We start from the raw sequence: 19353 nt of genomic DNA, 5'->3' as shown, positions 1-19353 counted from the left end.
AAATTAAAAGAACAGGAAAAAAAACATTTTACTATAGAAAAAATTAAAGGTAAACATATAACATTAAGTAACATTAACGAAAACTGTCGAAAAAACAGCAAAATGATATCATATGAGTTGTTAGTACAAAATTATTGCAAAATGATCATTTTCATTAAGTTGGTGAAAGAATAAAAGATAAAATTAAATATGGATTACTTATATGTAATCATGATAAACATCACAATAATAAATCTGAACATTATTCCATGAAAATCAGTGTTCATTGTCATGCTACTTAAGTCTTAATTAAGTCAGCTTTTGAATCACAAAGGTGAGAAGAAGATTAAGAGTCTCATGATGTAAATTATGATGATATAAATGTTGTTAAGATACTTTTATTCATATAAAAAGGATATCTTGTTAAATTAATTAAAATTAATTGATGATGAAGTTAGAGGTGAAATTTATAACAAATTATTCCTATCACTTAAAAAATAATATGGCCATTAAAAAATCTCTAGAAATTAGAACTGAAATTAACATCATGTTTACTGATAAAATGATGTTACATAATCCCAGTTGAGGTGAAAGAAAACATTTAACAATAAAATGTGACTCAACTACTCCTAACAAAGATAAAAAGAATAAGAAGAGACTTTTATATTATAATGGTTATGAATTAAACATAAAGGCGGCTATATACACTCCTGGAAATTGAAATAAGAACACTGTGAATGTACATATGTCAGTCTGCTGCTACTTAGTCAAGAGTGCTTCAGGTGTCACTTGAAATAATCATAAGCAATACATATTTCAACATAAATAGTACTGATCCAATTATCTCTCTTTTTAATTGTGAATAAATATACATCACCATATGGATAAAAAAGATTTAAATTGAGAGTGCAGACACCTTTATTGAGAAATTAGCCATTTTTTAACAAAACACTTTGTTTAAAATTATTTTATCTTTATGCCCAACGTTAGTTATCGAATCCTAACGATTTAATATAAAATTTACCATCTTTTTTTCACAAAGCTTTCTGAACAAGATACGCAACAGCGAATTTTTTTCTTTTGAAGTCCTTGGTACTGAAAATTTTCTACTGTGTCTTTTAATTTCTATGCAATTACAGCTGAAAATATAACGTCTTCTATGTCATAACTTTTGTTTGACCAATTAGCAGGAAAACATTTTCAAAAATTCCCTTCCATTTTGTTTGCTCTGACTTTATTTTCTATTTTAAAGATTGGTTTATAATAAGTAGACAAAATTTTAGTCAGGCTTAAATGAACTTTAGCTTCACTTTCACCGACAGAATTTAGTGTTATTATATTCGTGACTCAGTCTTTTATCTGAATCAATTTGCTTGCAGTTACCTTCAAAAGCAAATTTTCGACATTTTTCCTTTAGTGTTCTGATTAGTCTTTCAGCAATGTATGTTTTCAATTCCATAGAAGTTGAGTAATGATTAATGTTATATTCTTCATAACTTCTTGAAAACCCTTGGTGAAAATTTCTTTTCCATTACCTGCTTGGGTGTTGCTTTGCGTTCTATAGATAGCTAAAGCTGTCTCTGTAATGTGTCTTACAGCAAATTTTTTTTCAAATGCTTCGGAAAGATTTTCACATGTTTTATCTTTAATTGGAATAGTCCAACCAAATTTTGAAAAGACGTCTGTTACACTTAAATAATATTTACATCCTTTCTTGTTTTTGAATTTATTTTTATTTGTTCAGAATTGATTTTTATTAAATTTGCTTCCCATAAATAACCTAAATTAAGTGAAATTAGATTTCTTGTTTTCAAAAATTTTTTGATTGGGTTTTTTAATTCGTTAATAATTTTTTCATGTGTTATTTTTTAACGAATTTACAGTTCTTATTTGTACACACTAAACATATTCTTTGAATCCTCTCTCATCCACTTTTAATTATTGCTCTTTGAGGATGATGAGTTTCAGTAAATTTTTTTCATTGAAGACACCAGATATGACGATGATTGTCAATTTATGTAGATTTAATTTCACCAAATAAAATTACTTTAAATCTGTAGTTAGAGTTTGAACTATATCTATTAATTACACAGTTAGATAATTTCATAATCCGCTATTAACAGTAGATTGTTATTATTTACTTCATATTGGTTCTCATATACACTTAATGAATTATAAAAATCAGTAAATATTTAATCTTTTTTATGTTTTTACCACAGATAATAATTTGTTCAGATTAGAACCATACTCGAAATTCTGCATTTGTTGTTTATTTGCTGTCAACATTGAAAATTTAGTTGTTTTTCATTCTAATTCTCTTTGTATTTTGACATTTGGTATAGTCACATAAATATAATTATGAAAGCCATTTATCTTTCCATTAAGATTGGTTATCATTACAGTGAACTGTTATAAAATACTTGTGTATTATTTAGTGACTTTAGTATGCAAATGCTAGATTGCTACTCACCATATAGCAGAGATGTTGGGTTGCAAACAGGCACAATCAAACTAAACACATAAGCTTTTGGCCAGGAGGTCTTCTCTGGAACCAAGTGGTTTTAACACAAATATAGAGAAATGATGACATATTAATTCATCATAATCTAGTATTCTGTCAGTAGAGCAGTACAATTCATTTTGACCCAAATATTTAACTACTTGTTTTGATATGTTGACTCCAAATGAACTGAAAGCATTTTTTGTTTTATAATAAAAATAACACTGTGCATCTATATGATGTCAAAAAGCTAAATTAACTATTCCAGATCGTAAATCATAAAAATACTACAAATTATTTACTTTTCATTTCTTTAACAAGTTTTTCTATATCTAATTTTTTAAAATATTTATATTTCTTAATCATTTCTTCGAATTTAGTAATTCATGTACGTTTTCTCCCTATTGCTAAACTGTGTTTTTTTGTTCTGCTAATTCTACATAATTATTTTTTATTTATCATGAGCTGATGTAATGATAGCTACTGTTCTACCAGATAATGCACCACATGTTCCTAATGCGGCAAATTAAATAGTTAAAAACATTACATGTTTATTTAAAACTGTTTCTTCTTTCTTTTCTGTTACATAGTCAATAATTTTATTTCATAACAGTTGTAACTAATGTTATGAGCTAATTTCTACCAGTTTCTTTATTTGTCTTTCTTTTTTTGAGCACCAGTTAAAGAATTTTAAATGCTTTTTAACACAGCATTCTTGAGTTTAATTTTAATTGCTTTAGCTTTAGTTATGCCACTCAAGGGCAAATATTAATATATGTTGAAATCAATATTTTATATGCATTTAACATTTATTTTTGGTACACACTTAATACTGATTTAGTTATCCTAAATTACCTTATTTAATTTTGATTAAAATATTTTGTAATCCCCAATCATTATTGTCAATTTCTAATCCTAGGCATGATTTTCACTTTCCATAGATTATTTCTATAACTGCTGCACAAGCTAATTTTTCTGCAAATAATGCATAAACAACAAACATTCTCTCTTTTGTGATTTTTTGAAGCTATTCATCTGCTTCAGGTCTAGAGTCTAAATCTTTCTTATCTGAGTATAAAATATCATATTCATTACAAGCATTGTCTAATATATTTATTCCTTGATCTCCTTAAGCTAATCTTTCTTTAATTTTGTTCCTGGACCCCAATTTTTACAGCCAGATTGATTCATTTGAAATGGTAATATGTTAATCAATTTGTTAACCAATCAGTTACCTTATTTTTCATTCTTTTAAAATGTATTCAGTAAACTGTTCAAAAATTTAATTAAATAAGGTGTACTTTTTGGATAGTTAATAATAAAATTATTAAACTCAATAGTTAACATTTTTGATACACCAACTTCTGGTGTATAATAATTCAGGTAATTCTTGACTATGAATTATCATTTATTCATAGATTTAATCTCTAACATCATTCATGCAAATATAATCAAGTGTATGTTATGTATGTATGCTTTATGAAGCATTCAGCTATTTTCTCACTTGCATAATGATCAGTAATTGATTATCTTAATTTTGGAAAATAATTTTCGGCAATTAATTTTTTCAAGTAACGATAGTTAATACGTTTATTTGATTATCTTTTGATTATTCAGAATGTAGTGTTTTTGACTTTAATAATATATTTGCATAATTGGCAAAGTGTTAGAATAAAATTTTGAATTATATGATTTATAGTAACATGTTCTTTAGTTAAAGAATTTATTAATTAATCTGTACCTACATATTCTCTTTCACCAATAATTAATTTATCTTCATGAAATTTTACTGGTAATTTACTAAGAGATTTAAACATTCCAACATGTTTTAAACTAAAACTGTGTCTTCAGTACTGTTTAAATGGTTCCACTTTCTTTCACTTATACTTATTTTTAATTCTATTTTTATTCCATTCTGTTTCTGTTTCTGATTCGTTTAATGTGTAAACCATTGGTGGTATATCATCAAATTATTCTAAATAATGAGAGTAAGCTTTATATGACAGGAACAATTTGATTCTCAATTTCTACATTACTTATGTATCTTTTAATATGTTATCACCTAAACTTTCAATTCCGTCTTTAACTTTTTCAATTGCTCCAGGAACTGGTTAATCTTCTTTTTTCAAATTCCATATTTTATTCTCAGTTGGTTTTTCCATTTTTTAACCAATTTTTAATTTTTTAGGTTTTGTCGCTTTCATTTAATTAGGATAAAGTATATGAAAATTTTCAATATTCATATTCATGTTCAAGACTCAATACATTCCATCTACATTTATGTTTATGTAGCTAAGTTGGAACATGTTAGAAATTTTCTAATATTACTTCAACAATTTGATTTGTTTATTTTTCTTATCATATTTAGTATCAAAATTCCAAACTGACCCACATGCCAACATTTACTACATATTTCTTTTCAAATATTGAAATTTAAATCTCCACCAACATTCTCATAGTAAATATTTAATTTTTTAGAATGAGATTTTCACTCTGCAGCGGAGTGTGCGCTGATATGAAACTTCCTGGCAGATTAAAACTGTGTGCCCGTCCGAGACTCGAACTCGGGACCTTTGCCTTTCAAGGGCAAGTGCTCTACCAACTGAGCTACCGAAGCACGACTCACGCCCGGTACTCACAGCAAGTTTGGAAGGTAGGAGACGAGGTACTGGCAGAAGTAAAGCTGTGAGTACCGGGCGTGAGTCGTGCTTCAGTAGCTCAGTTGGTAGAGCACTTGCCCGCGAAAGGCAAAGGTCCCGAGTTCAAGTTTTTTATTTAATTTTTTTATTATCTTGCCTAAATATATTTTAAAAATTCAAATTATTTCTGACCAAGTTTTAGGTATTTTCGAATATGTATCAGCTAAGAAAAAAACAAGCTATTCCTTTATGTTTATCTCCAGTAAAATATTCTTTAGCTGTATCTTGATTCTCAAGAATGATAGCATGAAATAAAACAATTGAATTATCTTCACATTTATCCATTTGTATAATTTCATAATTATTAGCAATAAATGTAACAAAATTTTTTGAAATATTCTTTTTAACTTTTTACATGTTTTCATTAATTCTTGATATTGTAATTGATCTACACTTTTAGAATAAAAATATAAACGATTGTTTTTATTCCACTTTAATCATCCTTCAGTTAAAATCTAATTATCAATCATCAATTTTGCTTTTACCCTTCTGGTATGACCAATAGTCCTACAACTGTATTAGGTAAAAGCTTACCATGTATGTATTTGATATTGTTATCTTCAAGTCTAAGTTCTTCAAGTTTTTAGATCACAGCCTGTTTTCCTCATGTAATTAGTAAAAATTTATATTAGTAAATTAGGCTTGATTTGAATTAGGCAATGAATCATCAGTTCTCAAAATGATATTATCTTTATCCATAAGAGACATTCTTAAAAAGTGGCACTGGTTAGTTTTTACATCACATTTTTATCTTCAAATATTATACTACAAAATAATAAACTGCATTTTGACAGAAAAAGAATAGAAATTCTGTTTGTTAATGCAGTTTTAAAAGCTTTGAGAAAAATTTATTCATACAAAGAAACATAATATATACATTGAAGTGGAAGAAATTTTAAATACTCAATATTGGTAATGATGTTAAATTGTACATGAACAAAAAAGATAGTAACAGAAATTTGTTAGGATTTACTCATCACATTTTTGAAGCTAATGGAGAACCTGTTGCAAACAATACTATGAAATCTATGGCACTTGAATTAATTAACGTTAATTTTTGTTTAGCTGAGGGAATATTTGTAAAAAGATGAGTTTTTTCAACTGATACGAAATTTATTGCTTCTTTTAAACCTAATGTCAAATTTGGTGCAACAATAATTTATGAACGAAATTATTGTTTCAATACAGGATAAAATTCAAAACTGAAAAATAAATAATATTTTGCTACTGCAACAGCTATTTTTGAAAGGAATGAATAAAATATGTTCTACATAAATCAACAAGATTGAGAGCTATCAGATTTATTGTTTTCTTGGCAGGAGAAAAACAAAAATAATTACATACTCCTAACAAAGGTGTAGAAATAAACATAAATATCAGTGATAGTTGGCTCCATCAAAAGCACAAGAAATTGTAAACAGTTTATGGAACATATTATCCAATGTATGATGGAAAATATATTAAAAATTGATTGATAATTATACAGAAAAATTACTTCGTTTTGTCACCATACAGAAAGGAAACAATATTTTATTTAGAATTGAATTTCCTTTCATTTTATCATTAGCTTTGTCACATTCAGCTTTATATGGGAGGACATATAACTGACAATGGGAAAATAATTATGAAGAAAAATGAAGTGTTACAGGCACTGGCGATTTTTGGCAGATTTTTTAAAGATTGTAAAGAAGTAATGTGGGAAGAAGATTGAACAGTATTATTTACTAGGGGCTCGAGTTCATATGATGTCATTTTTTGTTTGGGCCATTGTAATAATGGAGTACAAATAAAAGATTCCTTACAACAGAAGAATAAATTATAGTTGAGAATAATGATGTTTGAGTTACAGTTGTTAAATGCGATGGCAGTTAGGAGCTAGAACAATGAGAAATTACCTTAAAAATTCTCAGACACCGATTTCCTTTTATGACTACAAAAGTAGTTGGACTAATTGGTAGTAAAAACTTTGTGATCGATATCACAAATCATTATATGCGCTACTTCGTTTTTGTTATATTTCAAACTAATCATAAACATAATCAGTTGACTGATTTATCATTATGTGAGCATTATAAATTAAGTACATGACATTAGATAAATGGAAGAAATGAAGTATATGTGCAAGAATATAGAGCCACAACATGATTTTTTTAAAGATTACGCAATGAGTTACACAATTAAAAGACATACTGATATAAATCCATATAGTTTTATTTCCAATTTTCCTATTTATGTAATTAAAAAGACATGTACCAAAAATATTTAGCAACCAAAAAACGAAAAATAAATTATATGTTAGTTTTAATGTTGATGCAGACATGTACATAAATATGTGTTGAAAAAAAGAATCTAACATATGGTGCTCAACAAAGAATTTTGCCAGAGAGTTTTTAATTTTTCTTAATTTTTTACATTCCTTAAAATTGATATTTTCTTTTAATCTTACTCTATTGCATTCCTCAACTTCATCAATAGAAATAGATTTTTTATATTCGGTTTTTGATAATTTTCTAGATTATTAAATAAACTAGAAATTTAAAAAAATCTATGATCTCTTGAACTGCATTAATTTTTGATTTTTGTTGTTCATTTTTGAAACAGCTAAAGCAGCCTTGAGAATGTGTCCTGTTTATTGAGTCCATATACAAAAACAACTTTAATAAGAATTTTTTTATTTTTCCATTAATAATAAATTTGTATTTTTATATTGACTATTTTTATTATTTTCTTAAAGAATAAATTTCAATTTTTATATTAAATATTCTTTTCCATATAAATGGAGCCCCTACTTAAAAAGACATCAATTAAGCAATAATAAATTGTCCAGGAAAATTAATAAGCTGGAAACAGATGTTTATTTACATTTTCTGAGTGTAATTATCTAAATAAAATTGTCGATAAAAACATTCCATGGAGCTCTATAATAATCTTAAAATTACTTTGCCAAACAAGTACCTCAAAGTAATAACTGTTTGAGATTTTCCATTTTTAGAATATGAAAATATTAAATTAAGATATAAAGGAAGAAAAATCAACAATATCATAACGAATACCACAATACAGAATTTTTCAACAAGAAATGAGTGTATGATATGAAACTTTTATATGTAGATTTTATGCTTGAAATTTTACGATTCTCCTTTGAAATTTTGGAAAGTATTGGAAAAATATTTGGACAAATGATGTGAATGTTCGAAATTATTGGTGAAAATACTCTATAAAACGATGAAAATTCCTGAAAAGTGTCGAAAATAGTAGGAAGAAATTAGCCATTTACCTACATTGACATGTATGATCCATATAGTAAAATATGAATGTATGTTCTGGGTAATTTATCCCAAAAGTTGAAAAAATCGTGAAATTCTGAGGGAACTTGGGGAATTTTGCTATTTTCGACGATCTGGGAAAAGTGAGCTAGAACATACAATTATATTCAGCTAATGCAATATCTCCAGGATTAGCAATATTTTACTGAAGCTCAAAACATAGCAGCAACTTCAATGCAAGATGCATTTAACAGATTCCACAACAAAATTCTGTCTCAAAATGTGAGAGACAACCGAAACAGATTGAAATTCTATGTAAAGTACACCAGTGGCAAGGCAATCCATACTTTCACTGCGGATTGCCAATGGTAAAATTAGCAATGATAGCACCACTAAAGTGGAGTTATTAAACCCGGTTTCCTGAAATTCCTTCACCAAATAAGATGAAGCAAATATTCCAGATTTTGAATGCAAACAACTACCAAAATGAGTAACACAAAAGTAGGTATCCTCAGTTTTATCTGCAAACAACCTAAGAAGGCTGTTCACATTGTCTCCCAAACCATTTATATAGATAAGGAACAGCAAATGACCTATAACACTACTTTGGGGAACGCCAGAAATCACTTCTGTTTCATTTGACGACTTTCCGTCTATTACTACGAACTGTGACCTCTCTGACAGGATGTCACGAATCCAGCCACATATCTGAGACGATATTCCATAAGCTAGCAATTTCACTACAAGCAGCTTGTGTTATACTTTGTCAAAAGCCTTCTAGTAATCCAGAAATACTGAAACAATCCGAAATCTCTTGTCAATAGCATTTAACACTTCATGCGAGTAAAGGGCTAGTTCTGTTTCACAAGAACGATTGTTTTCTAAATCGACGTTGACTGTGTGTCAATAGACCGTTTTCATCGGGGTAATTCATAATGTTCGAATATAACATATGTTCCAAAATCCTGTGCATATTGATGTTAATGATATGGGCCTGTAATTTAGTGGATTACTCCTACTACCTTTCTTGAATGGTGGTGTGACCTGTGCAACTTTCGAGTCTTTGGGTACAGATCTTTAGTCGAGCGAACTGTTGTGTATGATTGTTAAGTGTGGAGCCATTGCATTAGCGTACTCTGAAAGGAACCTAATTGGTATACAGTCTGGACCAGAAAACGTGCTTTTATTAAGTGATTTAAGTTGGTTCACTGCTCCAAACATATTTACTTCTACGTTACTCATGTTGGCAGCTGTTTTTGATTCGAATTCTGGAATATTTACTTCGTATTCTTTTGTGAAGGCATTTCGGAAGGCTGTGTTTAGTAACTCTGCTTTGGCAACACTGTTTTCGATAGTATCTCCATTGCTATCGCGCATAGAAGCCACTGATTGTGTCTTGCCACTATCATACTTTACATATGCCCACAATCTCTTTGGATTTTCTGCCAGGTTTCGAGACAAAGTTTCGTTGTGGAAACTGTTATAATCATCTCGCTCGCTGTAAGTATTCTTGCGCCTAGATTTTTCTTTTCTGTCTGCGTACACAAGAGACCTTTGTCCATGAATTATGTAGCACCTTGAATGTCTATACCAGGGCTGCCCACGGCATGCATGGCTTCATGCGTGAAGGGCCAAGGCTCGGCCTGTCTGAGCTTCCTTCCCAGAAGTAGTCGGTACAGCGCGACATTCATTTAGTATTGTGATGTGGCATTTTTCGTTCGGCACAACTCTCTTCAGTTCGACAGAATTGTGGCTTAGCGCTTTTGAACCTTTGCCATTTGTTCGCGGCAAGGAGGACGTTCACAAGTCTAGTGGCTGTTTGCATAAAAAGAGGCAGTCTAACGATCTATCGTAATAGTCCTTCAAAAATGAATGGGAATGATTGAAAAGAGGGATGAGAATTCTCGGTATGTGTTATGCAGTCGTATAAGCGGCAGGTGCTGCAAATTTGCTGTGAAACGACATTATAATACCAAGCAAAAGAATTTAAATATGAAGTTGACAAGTTCACCAAGAAGCAAGCACTTTCTGCTAAATTTCCAGGCGTGCGGCACGTGAAGAATTTGGCGAAGTGATAGGCAAACATTTCTGAAGTCGTACGCAGTATTCTGCTGTAAGTTGCAACAGCTTTCTATGGAACTGAACGAATCGTCTGGAGACTTTATACACTCTGTCCGGAAAAAATCTTCCAATATTTACAGGGGATGTAGTATGCATCAAGGACAAACACAAACTTCCCATCAAAAATGGTCGTAAGTCTTATGTCTTCCATGTTATTTTCATCTGGCGTACTCGTAGTGTTCATATGGCACATTATTTGTTGTGGCACAGCAGCACATTACTGTAATTTGTTTCCGTCTACGTCACTGGATGTTCAGCTCCCAATGAGCGCCTACTATTCAGCACAGGAGATGGCAGATACGATATTCTGCTACGGGCAAGCAGCTGTAAGCAGCCTACAGACATGTAATCTGCATATTGCGAAACATTCACGACGCTGTACGCCATCTGTAAAGACGTGCAGCACTCTGTTCACTTCGAGCACGTGTTGTGAGGGCTAGTGCAGAGACATGTTGTTAAATTTATGAAGGAAAAAGGAGTGCAGGAATGAAAATTAGAACATCCAGAAACAACTGCAGACATCGCATTTTAAGTGGACTTCACTGCACACTGCCCACATTAAGACACTGCAAGGGGAGAAACAATTTTTTCTGGTTTTACGGGGATGCATTTCGAAAGAAAATCGCGTTATGGAAGGGACATATCTGACAAACATAGGCCAGATCTCTAAGATCACTGGCATTAAAGGAAACGCTAAGTTTGAAGATTTCATTGTGGCCTTGAAAGAATTAAAAGATTATGACTACGAAGTCTTTCGCGACAGAGTCCTTGCATAAAAAGTTCTCGGTTTACTTGCAGCGTCAAATTTGGATAAAATCCCAAGCTTTCGATGACTACCTCCGTCATCTTCGTCAGGGGTAAAACTGACTGTCGTGTGTCGACACACTTTGACGACCACCTATTTTTTGTATGGTGGAAAATATTATGAAATGATTGACGGAACAGCCATGGGTTCGCCGCTGTCACCAGCCATAGCTAACTTCTTCATGGAGGAAGTGCTCCCTTACGTCCATCCTGCTTCTTCAGGTATGTTGACGATACTTTTTTAATCTGGCCACATGGCAATGAGGCACTGCAGCAGTTTGTTGAACATTTGAATGGTATACATCAGAACATAAGATTTACAGTGGAGGTGGAGAAGGATGGAAAGTTACCCTTCTTAGATGTACTGGTGGAGCGAAAATCAGATGGACGTCTCGGACATTCTGTGCACAGAAAACCGACGCATACAGATTTATATCTAAACGCGCGTAGTTTTCACCACCCAGCTCAGAAGAGAGCTATGCTGAACACCTTCGTACACAGAGCAAGGGCTATTTCGGACAAGGATCATCTCGGCTCCGAGATTAACCATCTGACGACGGTATTCATAAAAAATGGTTATTCTGATCGTGATATCAGATCTACCCTGGCGAAGAAACCAAGAAAGGACGCTGTTCGAACAGATCAAGAGGACCAACACATGGCGCGGCTACCATTCTGCGGTGCAACGACCAGCAAGATCGACAGAGTCCTAAACCGGCAAGGAATCAGACCAGTCTTCCGGCCACCCAGGAAGATTAAGGAAATGCTGCGACCCGTGAAAGATAATCTTGGCCTGAGAGTACCGGGAATTTACAGCATTCCTTGCGAGTGTGGCAAAAGTTATGTGGGCCAGTCTATAAGAACTGTCGCCGATCGCAGTGTGGAACATCAGCGTCACCTGAAATACAGGTATCTAGAAAAATCAGCGGTGGCTTTTTTTTTTTTTTTTTTTTTACTTTATTGTAATTTTGAAACCTGAACAAACAGGTAGGCTGGCAGCAGCACAATACGCCGCTCTTCAGCCGAAGAGAGTACATGGAGATAAACAAAGAAGAGACATTACATAGAAAAACGGCGGGAAAAAACAGGAGACACAAGAATATAAAAGCACAAGAAGCCGTTCACACTTGATGACAATCCACACTAGGAACTGGAGACCCGACGCACAAACACTGAAGAAGACGACGTCACTGGTGAACAATGGAGCGTGACGGCGAAACGGAACACTAAACATGACGGCACACACGATACACTGATGGCGGTGATCTCCGGCGCGCGAATGTCCACTTAGCGTGTGCGAGTCCGGGGACCTGCCAAGAGGGCAACAGGGATGAGGAAGGGGAGAGGGGAGGAAAAGAGGATGCCACGGCTGAGGAGACGGGGACAGGAGGATAGGGACAGGGGAGGGGGGGGCCCGGGGGACGAGGGACGAGAAAAGGAGGAGGGAGGGAAAAGGGAGAGAAGGGAGGGAGGGTGCCCTGAGGAGCAAGCACAGGAGGAGGGCGGGAGGATCAAAGTTGGTAGGAGGGGTAGATGGAGGGGAGGAGGGCATCATCAGGGAGGGGGAGCTGGCGGAAGCCACCTTGGGAGAGGGTAAGGAGGGTGGAGAGATGGAGACCGGGTGGGACATGGGAGTACAGGCGCGGCAGCGGGCGGGGTTGGGAGAGGATCGGGGAGACGAGCGGGTGAGGAGGATCGAGTTTACGGGAGGTGTATAGGATTCGTATCCTTTCGAGGAAGAGGAGGAGGTGGGGGAAGGGGATAAGGTCATACAGGATCCGCGTGGGGGAAGGGAGACGGATGCGATAGGCAAGGCGGAGAGCATGGCGTTCAAGGATTTGGAGGGATTTATAAAAGGAAGGGGGGGCGGAGATCCAGGCTGGATGGGCGTAACAGAGGATAGGGCGGATGAGGGACTTATAGGTGTGGAGGATGGTGGAGGGGTCCAGACCCCACGTTCGGCCGGAAAGGAGCTTAAGGAGACGGAGTCGGGAACGCGCCTTGGCTTGGAGTGTCTGGAGATGGGGAGTCCAGGAGAGGCGACGGTCGAGGGTGACGCCAAGGTACTTAAGGGTGGGGGTGAGAGCGATGGGACGGCCATAAACGGTGAGATAGAAATCAAGGAGGCGGAAGGAGGGAGTGGTTTTGCCTACAATGATCGCCTGGGTTTTGGAAGGATTGACCTTGAGCAACCACTGGTTGCACCAAGCGGTGAACCGGTCAAGATGGGATTGGAGAAGGTGTTGGGAGCGTCGCAGGGTGGGGGCAAGGGCAAGGAAGGCGGTGTCATCGGCAAACTGGAGAAGGTGGACGGGGGGTGACGGCGGCGGCATGTCCGCCGTGTACAACAAGTACAGAAGGGGGGAGAGGACGGAGCCTTGGGGCACACCGGTGGAGGGGAAAAAGGTGTAGGAATCGGTGTTATGGATGGTGACATGGGAAGGACGGCGGGAGAGAAAGGAACCGATCAGACGAACGTAGTTAATGGGAAGGGCGAAGGTTTGGAGCTTGAAGAGGAGACCGGAATGCCACACGCGGTCATATGCGCGTTCGAGGTCAAGAGAGAGGAAGATTGCGGAGCGACGGGAATTGAGCTGTTCGGAAAGGAGATGAGTGAGGTGAAGGAGAAGATCGTCGGAAGAGAAGGACGGCCGAAAGCCACACTGGGTAACGGGGAGGAGGCGGTGCTGGCGGAGATGCTGGTGGATGCGGCGGGTGAGGATAGATTCCAGGACCTTGCTGAAGACCGAGGTAAGGCTGATGGGACGGTAGGAGGAGACGGCGGACGGCGGTTTGCCAGGTTTGAGGAACATGAGGATACGGGAGGTTTTCCACAGGTCGGGGTAGTAACCGGTGGACAGGACTACATTGTAGAGCCTGGCCAGGGTGGAGAGAAAAGAGACAGGAGCTTCACGAAGGTGACGGTAGGTGACACGATCGTGACCAGGAGCGGTGTTGCGTTTGGTGCGGAGTGTAGTGATGAGATCCTGTGTGGTGATGGGGGCATTAAGGTCCGTGTGTGGAATGTTGTCCAAGTACTGGAAACCAGGAGCGAGGGGAGGGACAGAGGTGTCAGTTCGATCGCGGATATCTGGGAAGAGGGAGTAATCGAACTGGGGATCATCAGGGATGGAAAACACATCGGACAGGTAGGAGGCAAAGTGATTGGCCTTACTAAGGGCGTCAGGGAAGGGGTGATCATCGTGGAGAAGAGGATAGTAGGGGGAGGGTTTAGTTCCGGTAAGGCGACGGAAGGCGGTCCAGAACTTGGACGAGTTGATTGGTAGGGTTTCATTTAAACGGGTGCATGTCTGTCGCCAGTCCCGGCGTTTCTTAGCCGCGAGCAAATTTCGAATGTGTCGCTGTAGTTGCCGGTGGCGTCGTAGGGTGTCCGGGTCACGCGTGCGGAGGAAGGCACGGTAGAGACGACGGGATTCACGGAGGAGGAGGACGGCCTGTGGTGGTAAGGTAGGACGGTGGGGGTGGATTGCAACAGTAGGGACGTGGGCCTCCACGGCCTCAGACAAGGTCTGCTGGAGAAAGGAGGCGGCATGGGTGACATCATCGGGACGGCGGTAGGCGAGAGGGTGGCTATCGACCTGAGTGGAGAGGGTATCCCGGTAGGCATTCCAGTCGGCACGGGAATAGTCATGGATGTACTTAGGGGGAGGGTCATGACGAGGGTCGGGGCGGGTCAGCGGTGGCTGAGCACAGTTTGTTAAATAAACACAAGATTTTATTCGATGAAACAAGACTACTTGCTCACGCTTCAAACTATTGGGACTCTGTCATCAGGGAAGCAGTTGAAATTAGACTCTGTGAAAATAATTTCAACAGAGATTCCGGTTATGCACTCAGCAATGCATGGAAGCGCGCAATTGATATAGAAAGAGCGCAGAGGGAGACTTCTTACATTCCTCGCAGTTCTCCGCCTGTTGCGATGGATGGCGCTGCAAGCAACGCTGGATAAAGCGCGCAAACAAAATCTATAGATATAGAGGCCGCCACCTCAGTACGCATCGGTTTCACCGTGACGTCATCCAGCCAATGAGAAGCCGTCCACTGCTTATAAAAGCGGAAGCCTCACCGGTCCACGACAGTCAGTTTTACCCCTGACGAAGATGACGGAGGTAGTCATCGAAAGCTTGGGATTTTATCCAAATTTGACGCGGCAAGTAAACCGAGAACTTTTTATGCAATTAAAAGATTAGTTTCCTAAACCTTTTGAGGACACTGTGAATCTTCCATCTGTTTTCCAGCTATTTTCGAGACCGTTTGCCGTGTCAGTTGAAAGCACGCCTGTGTATGTGCAGATGTACCTGATTGACCTGCAAGGTAATTCTCGTTTTAATCACAAATCCTCTTGCGTTAAAAATCTCCAGGAACTGCTTTCCTCAGGTAGTGTTTGCATGTCTCCATAATGAGTTGCAAAACTGCTACGATATTTGGATCGACATATTTGTGTGGAAAACCACTTCTCAATTACGAAAATAAGTAAGTCACGATTATGTGGCAACCTCGAAGGAAACGGTCTATTGACACACAGTCAACATGGGTTTAGAAAACATCGTTCCTGTGAAACACAACTAGCTCTTTATTCACGTGAAGTGTTGAGTGCTATTGACAAGGGATTTCAGATCGATTCCGTATTTCTGGATTTCCGGAACGCTTTTGGCACTGTACCACACAAGTGGCTCGTAGTGAAATTGCGTGCTTATGGAATATCGTCTCAGTTATGTGACTGGATTTGCGATTTCCTATCAGGGAGGTCACAGTTCGTAGTAATGGAAGGAATGTCATCGAGTAAAACAGAAGTGATTTCTGGCGTTTCCCAAGGAACTGTTATAGGCCCTTTGCTGTTTCTTTCTGCCGTTTATCGACTAATAAAGTCATCATAAGATCAAAACAAACTGCAAAACGATTTAGAAAAGATACCTGAATGGTGTGAAAAGTGGCAGTTGACTCTAAATAATGAAAAATGTGACGACATCCACATGAGGGCTAAAAGGAACTCGTTAAACTTCGGTTACACGATAAATCAGTCTAATTTAAAAGCCGTAAATTGAACTAAATACCTAGGTATTACATTTACGAACAACTTCAATTGGAAGGAGCACATAGAAAATGTTGTGGGAAGGCTAACCAAAGACTGCGTTTTATTGGCAGGACACTTAGAAAATGTAACAAGTCTACTAATGAGACTGCCTAGACTGCGCTTGTCTGTCCTCTTTTAGAATACTGCTGCCCGTTGTGAGATCCTTACCAGATAGGACTGACGGAGTACATCGAAAAAGTTCAAAGAAAGGCAGCACGTTTTGTACTATCGCGAAATACTGGAGAGAGTGTCACAGAAATGATGAGGATTTGGGCTGGACATCATTAAAAGAAAGGCGTTTTTCGTTGCGACGGAATCTTCTCACGAAATTCCAATCACCAACTTTCTCCTCCGAATGCGAAAATATTTTGCTGATACCGACCTACATAGGGAGGAACGATCACCAAGATAAAATAAGGGAAATCAGAGCTCGTACAGAAAGATATAGGTGTTCATTCTTTCCGCGCAGTATACGAGATTGGAATACTGGAGAATTGTGAATTTGGTTCAACGAACACTCTGCCAGGCACTTAAATGTGATTTGCAGAGTATTCATGTAGATGCAGATGTAGATGAACCTGAGTGCGAAATTTGGGAAATTTTCTGCGTCTGTCCGCACGGCTACAGTTTGTGCCAGATAAGAATTATATTATGTCTTCAGTTCAAAAATGTTCAAATGTGTATGAAATCCTATGGGACTTAACTGCTAAGGTCATCAGTCCCTAAGCTTGCACACTACTTAGCCCAAATTATCCTAAGGACAAACACACACACTCATGCCCGAGGGAGGACTCGAACCTCCTCCGGGACCAGCCGCACAGTCCATGACTGCAGCGCCTCAGACCGCTCGGTATGTCTTCAGTGCGCCAAAATAAAAAATAAAAAATAAAAAAACCTGGAAATTTATTTTGCTTGTGATCTATTTTGTTGCGAAATGTGAAGTATAAAATCAAGTCGTATGCAGTGCGGCTGCACAGACATTTAAATGTGGCACGTTCGCAGCTCCTCCTCTTTACCTCTCCTCACGCTCAGTAAGCGTGCCATGGCGGTGGGAGAAATGTGCAGCGAGGCTGAGCACTATGGCATTCATGCAAGGCACGGCTCCCCAGCTAAATTCTTGACCGCCCCTGGTCTATACTTTTCTAGGGGGACTTCGCTTTGAAAATATTGGTTCTTAGACTTGAAGACAATTCCTGACTACTTACTCAAAAGTAATTTGTCTGAGCAGTGTAAAAATCTATTCGTTTGGATCACAGTTTCCCTGCGAATAAACCACCGTCCAGTTGACTAGAGAGTTTCAGGTTACCAATGAGTCTTTTATCTTTGTATTTACAAGATGCTGGAAGGTGTATACGTTCAGCTGCTAATAGAGCGCAGCTTCTAGTCCTTGACAGGTCGTTGGTTGGTTTGCAGGTTTTCATCGGGTGGCTACTTCCCGGTGGGCATGGAGTTCGTGTCGGAGCTGACGTACCCAGAGCCCGAGAGCATCGCGATGGCCGTGATGATGATCGCAGTGCAGGCGGCGAGCTCGGCAGCCACAGTGCTGTACGGCTGGATGCTGGGCGCCGTGGGAGACCTGTGGGCCAACGTGTTCCTCAGCGCGCTGCTGCTCGTCGCGCTCCTCGTCACCGTCTTCATCAGGGAAGACCTGCGCCGACACCACGTCTCTCTCGCCGCCAACGCCCCCGATCGCAAGGACACAGAAGATGCTCGCAAAAACAGCTTCAGAGTCGACGGCCATCACTGACAGGCCACGTCGCACCTTACAGAATGTGCCCACGGAAAGCCAGCTTTCGGCTCACTGAATACGTGTTATCACACGAAGATGCAAGTGGAGAAGAGCAATGTTTCGAAGAGTTTATTCACACGAAAGAACTCCATCGTCTAAAACGTGAATTGATGTCAATATTTCGAGATGTTATGGCCTTCTCAGTAGACTGAGAAACGCTCGTGAATTATTCTGCGGCCACATCACACTGTTTTCACAGTTATCGATATTTATTTTTGCGTACATAAGCTTTTATACTTAAAAGCAAGACTGTATTTTATGACAACAAAATATGTAAAAACACACAATAAATTTTATTATTCAGTTTCGTGGATATTTCTGCGTATATAATCATTATCAGCAATTTGTAGTTCCCTGTAGGATAAAGGCGTCTTTCAGATTCCTCCATGTATCGAGGCCTTCATCTGTGTTGCTACTAAGTAACGTCATGTGTCTATGTCCCATTAGGTCGTTGTGTGGACCCATTCTTACATCACCACTGGACTCACAGCAGGGAAGACAGTGGTTCAAATCCCCATCCGACCACCCAGATTTAGGTTTCCCGTGATTTTTCTACACTACTGGCCATTACAATTGCTACACCAAGAAGAAATGCAGATGATAAACGGGTATTCATTGGACAAATATAATATACTAGAACTGACATGTGACTACATTTTCACGCAATTTGGGTGCATAGATCCTAAGAAATCAGTACCCAGAACAACCATCTCTGGCCGTAATAAAGGCCTTGATACACCTGGGCATTGGATCAAACAGAGCTTGTATGGCGTGTACAGGTACGGCTGCCCATGCAGCTTCAACACGGTACCACGGTTCATCAAGAGTAGTGCCGTATTGTGACGAGCCAGTTGCTCGGCCACCATTGACCAGATGTTATCCTGATTAGATGTAGGGTTTCGCAGGGATCGAATGAAGGCTAGAGCCACGGGTCGTAACACATCTGAAATGTAACGTCCACTGTTCAAAGTGCCGTCAATGCGAACAAGAGGTGACCGAGACGTGTAACCAATGGCACCCTATAACATCACGCCGGGTGATATGCCAGTATGGCGATGAGGAATACACGCTTCCAAAGTGGGTTCACCGCGATGTCGCCA

The 19353-nt window shown here is 38.1% G+C and overlaps 1 protein-coding gene and 1 non-coding gene across 2 annotated transcripts in view; one reads left to right on the top strand and one right to left on the bottom strand.

Moving 5' to 3' along the window:
• The window catches only part of LOC126184242 (uncharacterized MFS-type transporter C09D4.1-like), a 181936-nt gene extending 163405 nt beyond the window's left edge, over positions 1–18531 (top strand). The window contains exon 7 of the mRNA XM_049926612.1: positions 17878–18531. Coding sequence (XP_049782569.1) covers positions 17878–18211 — 334 coding nt within the window. The 3' untranslated portion in view covers positions 18212–18531. The remainder of the gene's footprint in view (positions 1–17877) is intronic.
• Positions 5023–5097, bottom strand: Trnas-uga (transfer RNA serine (anticodon UGA)). The gene has a single exon. It is a non-coding gene; the product is annotated as a tRNA-Ser (tRNA).
• Positions 18532–19353: the final 822 nt, after the last annotated feature.

This window comes from Schistocerca cancellata, chromosome 4 (assembly GCF_023864275.1).
Source record: "Schistocerca cancellata isolate TAMUIC-IGC-003103 chromosome 4, iqSchCanc2.1, whole genome shotgun sequence".
NCBI lineage: Eukaryota > Metazoa > Arthropoda > Insecta > Orthoptera > Acrididae > Schistocerca > Schistocerca cancellata.
Note: the sequence above shows the minus strand (reverse complement) of the source record. Positions and strands in the feature narration are given on the sequence as shown.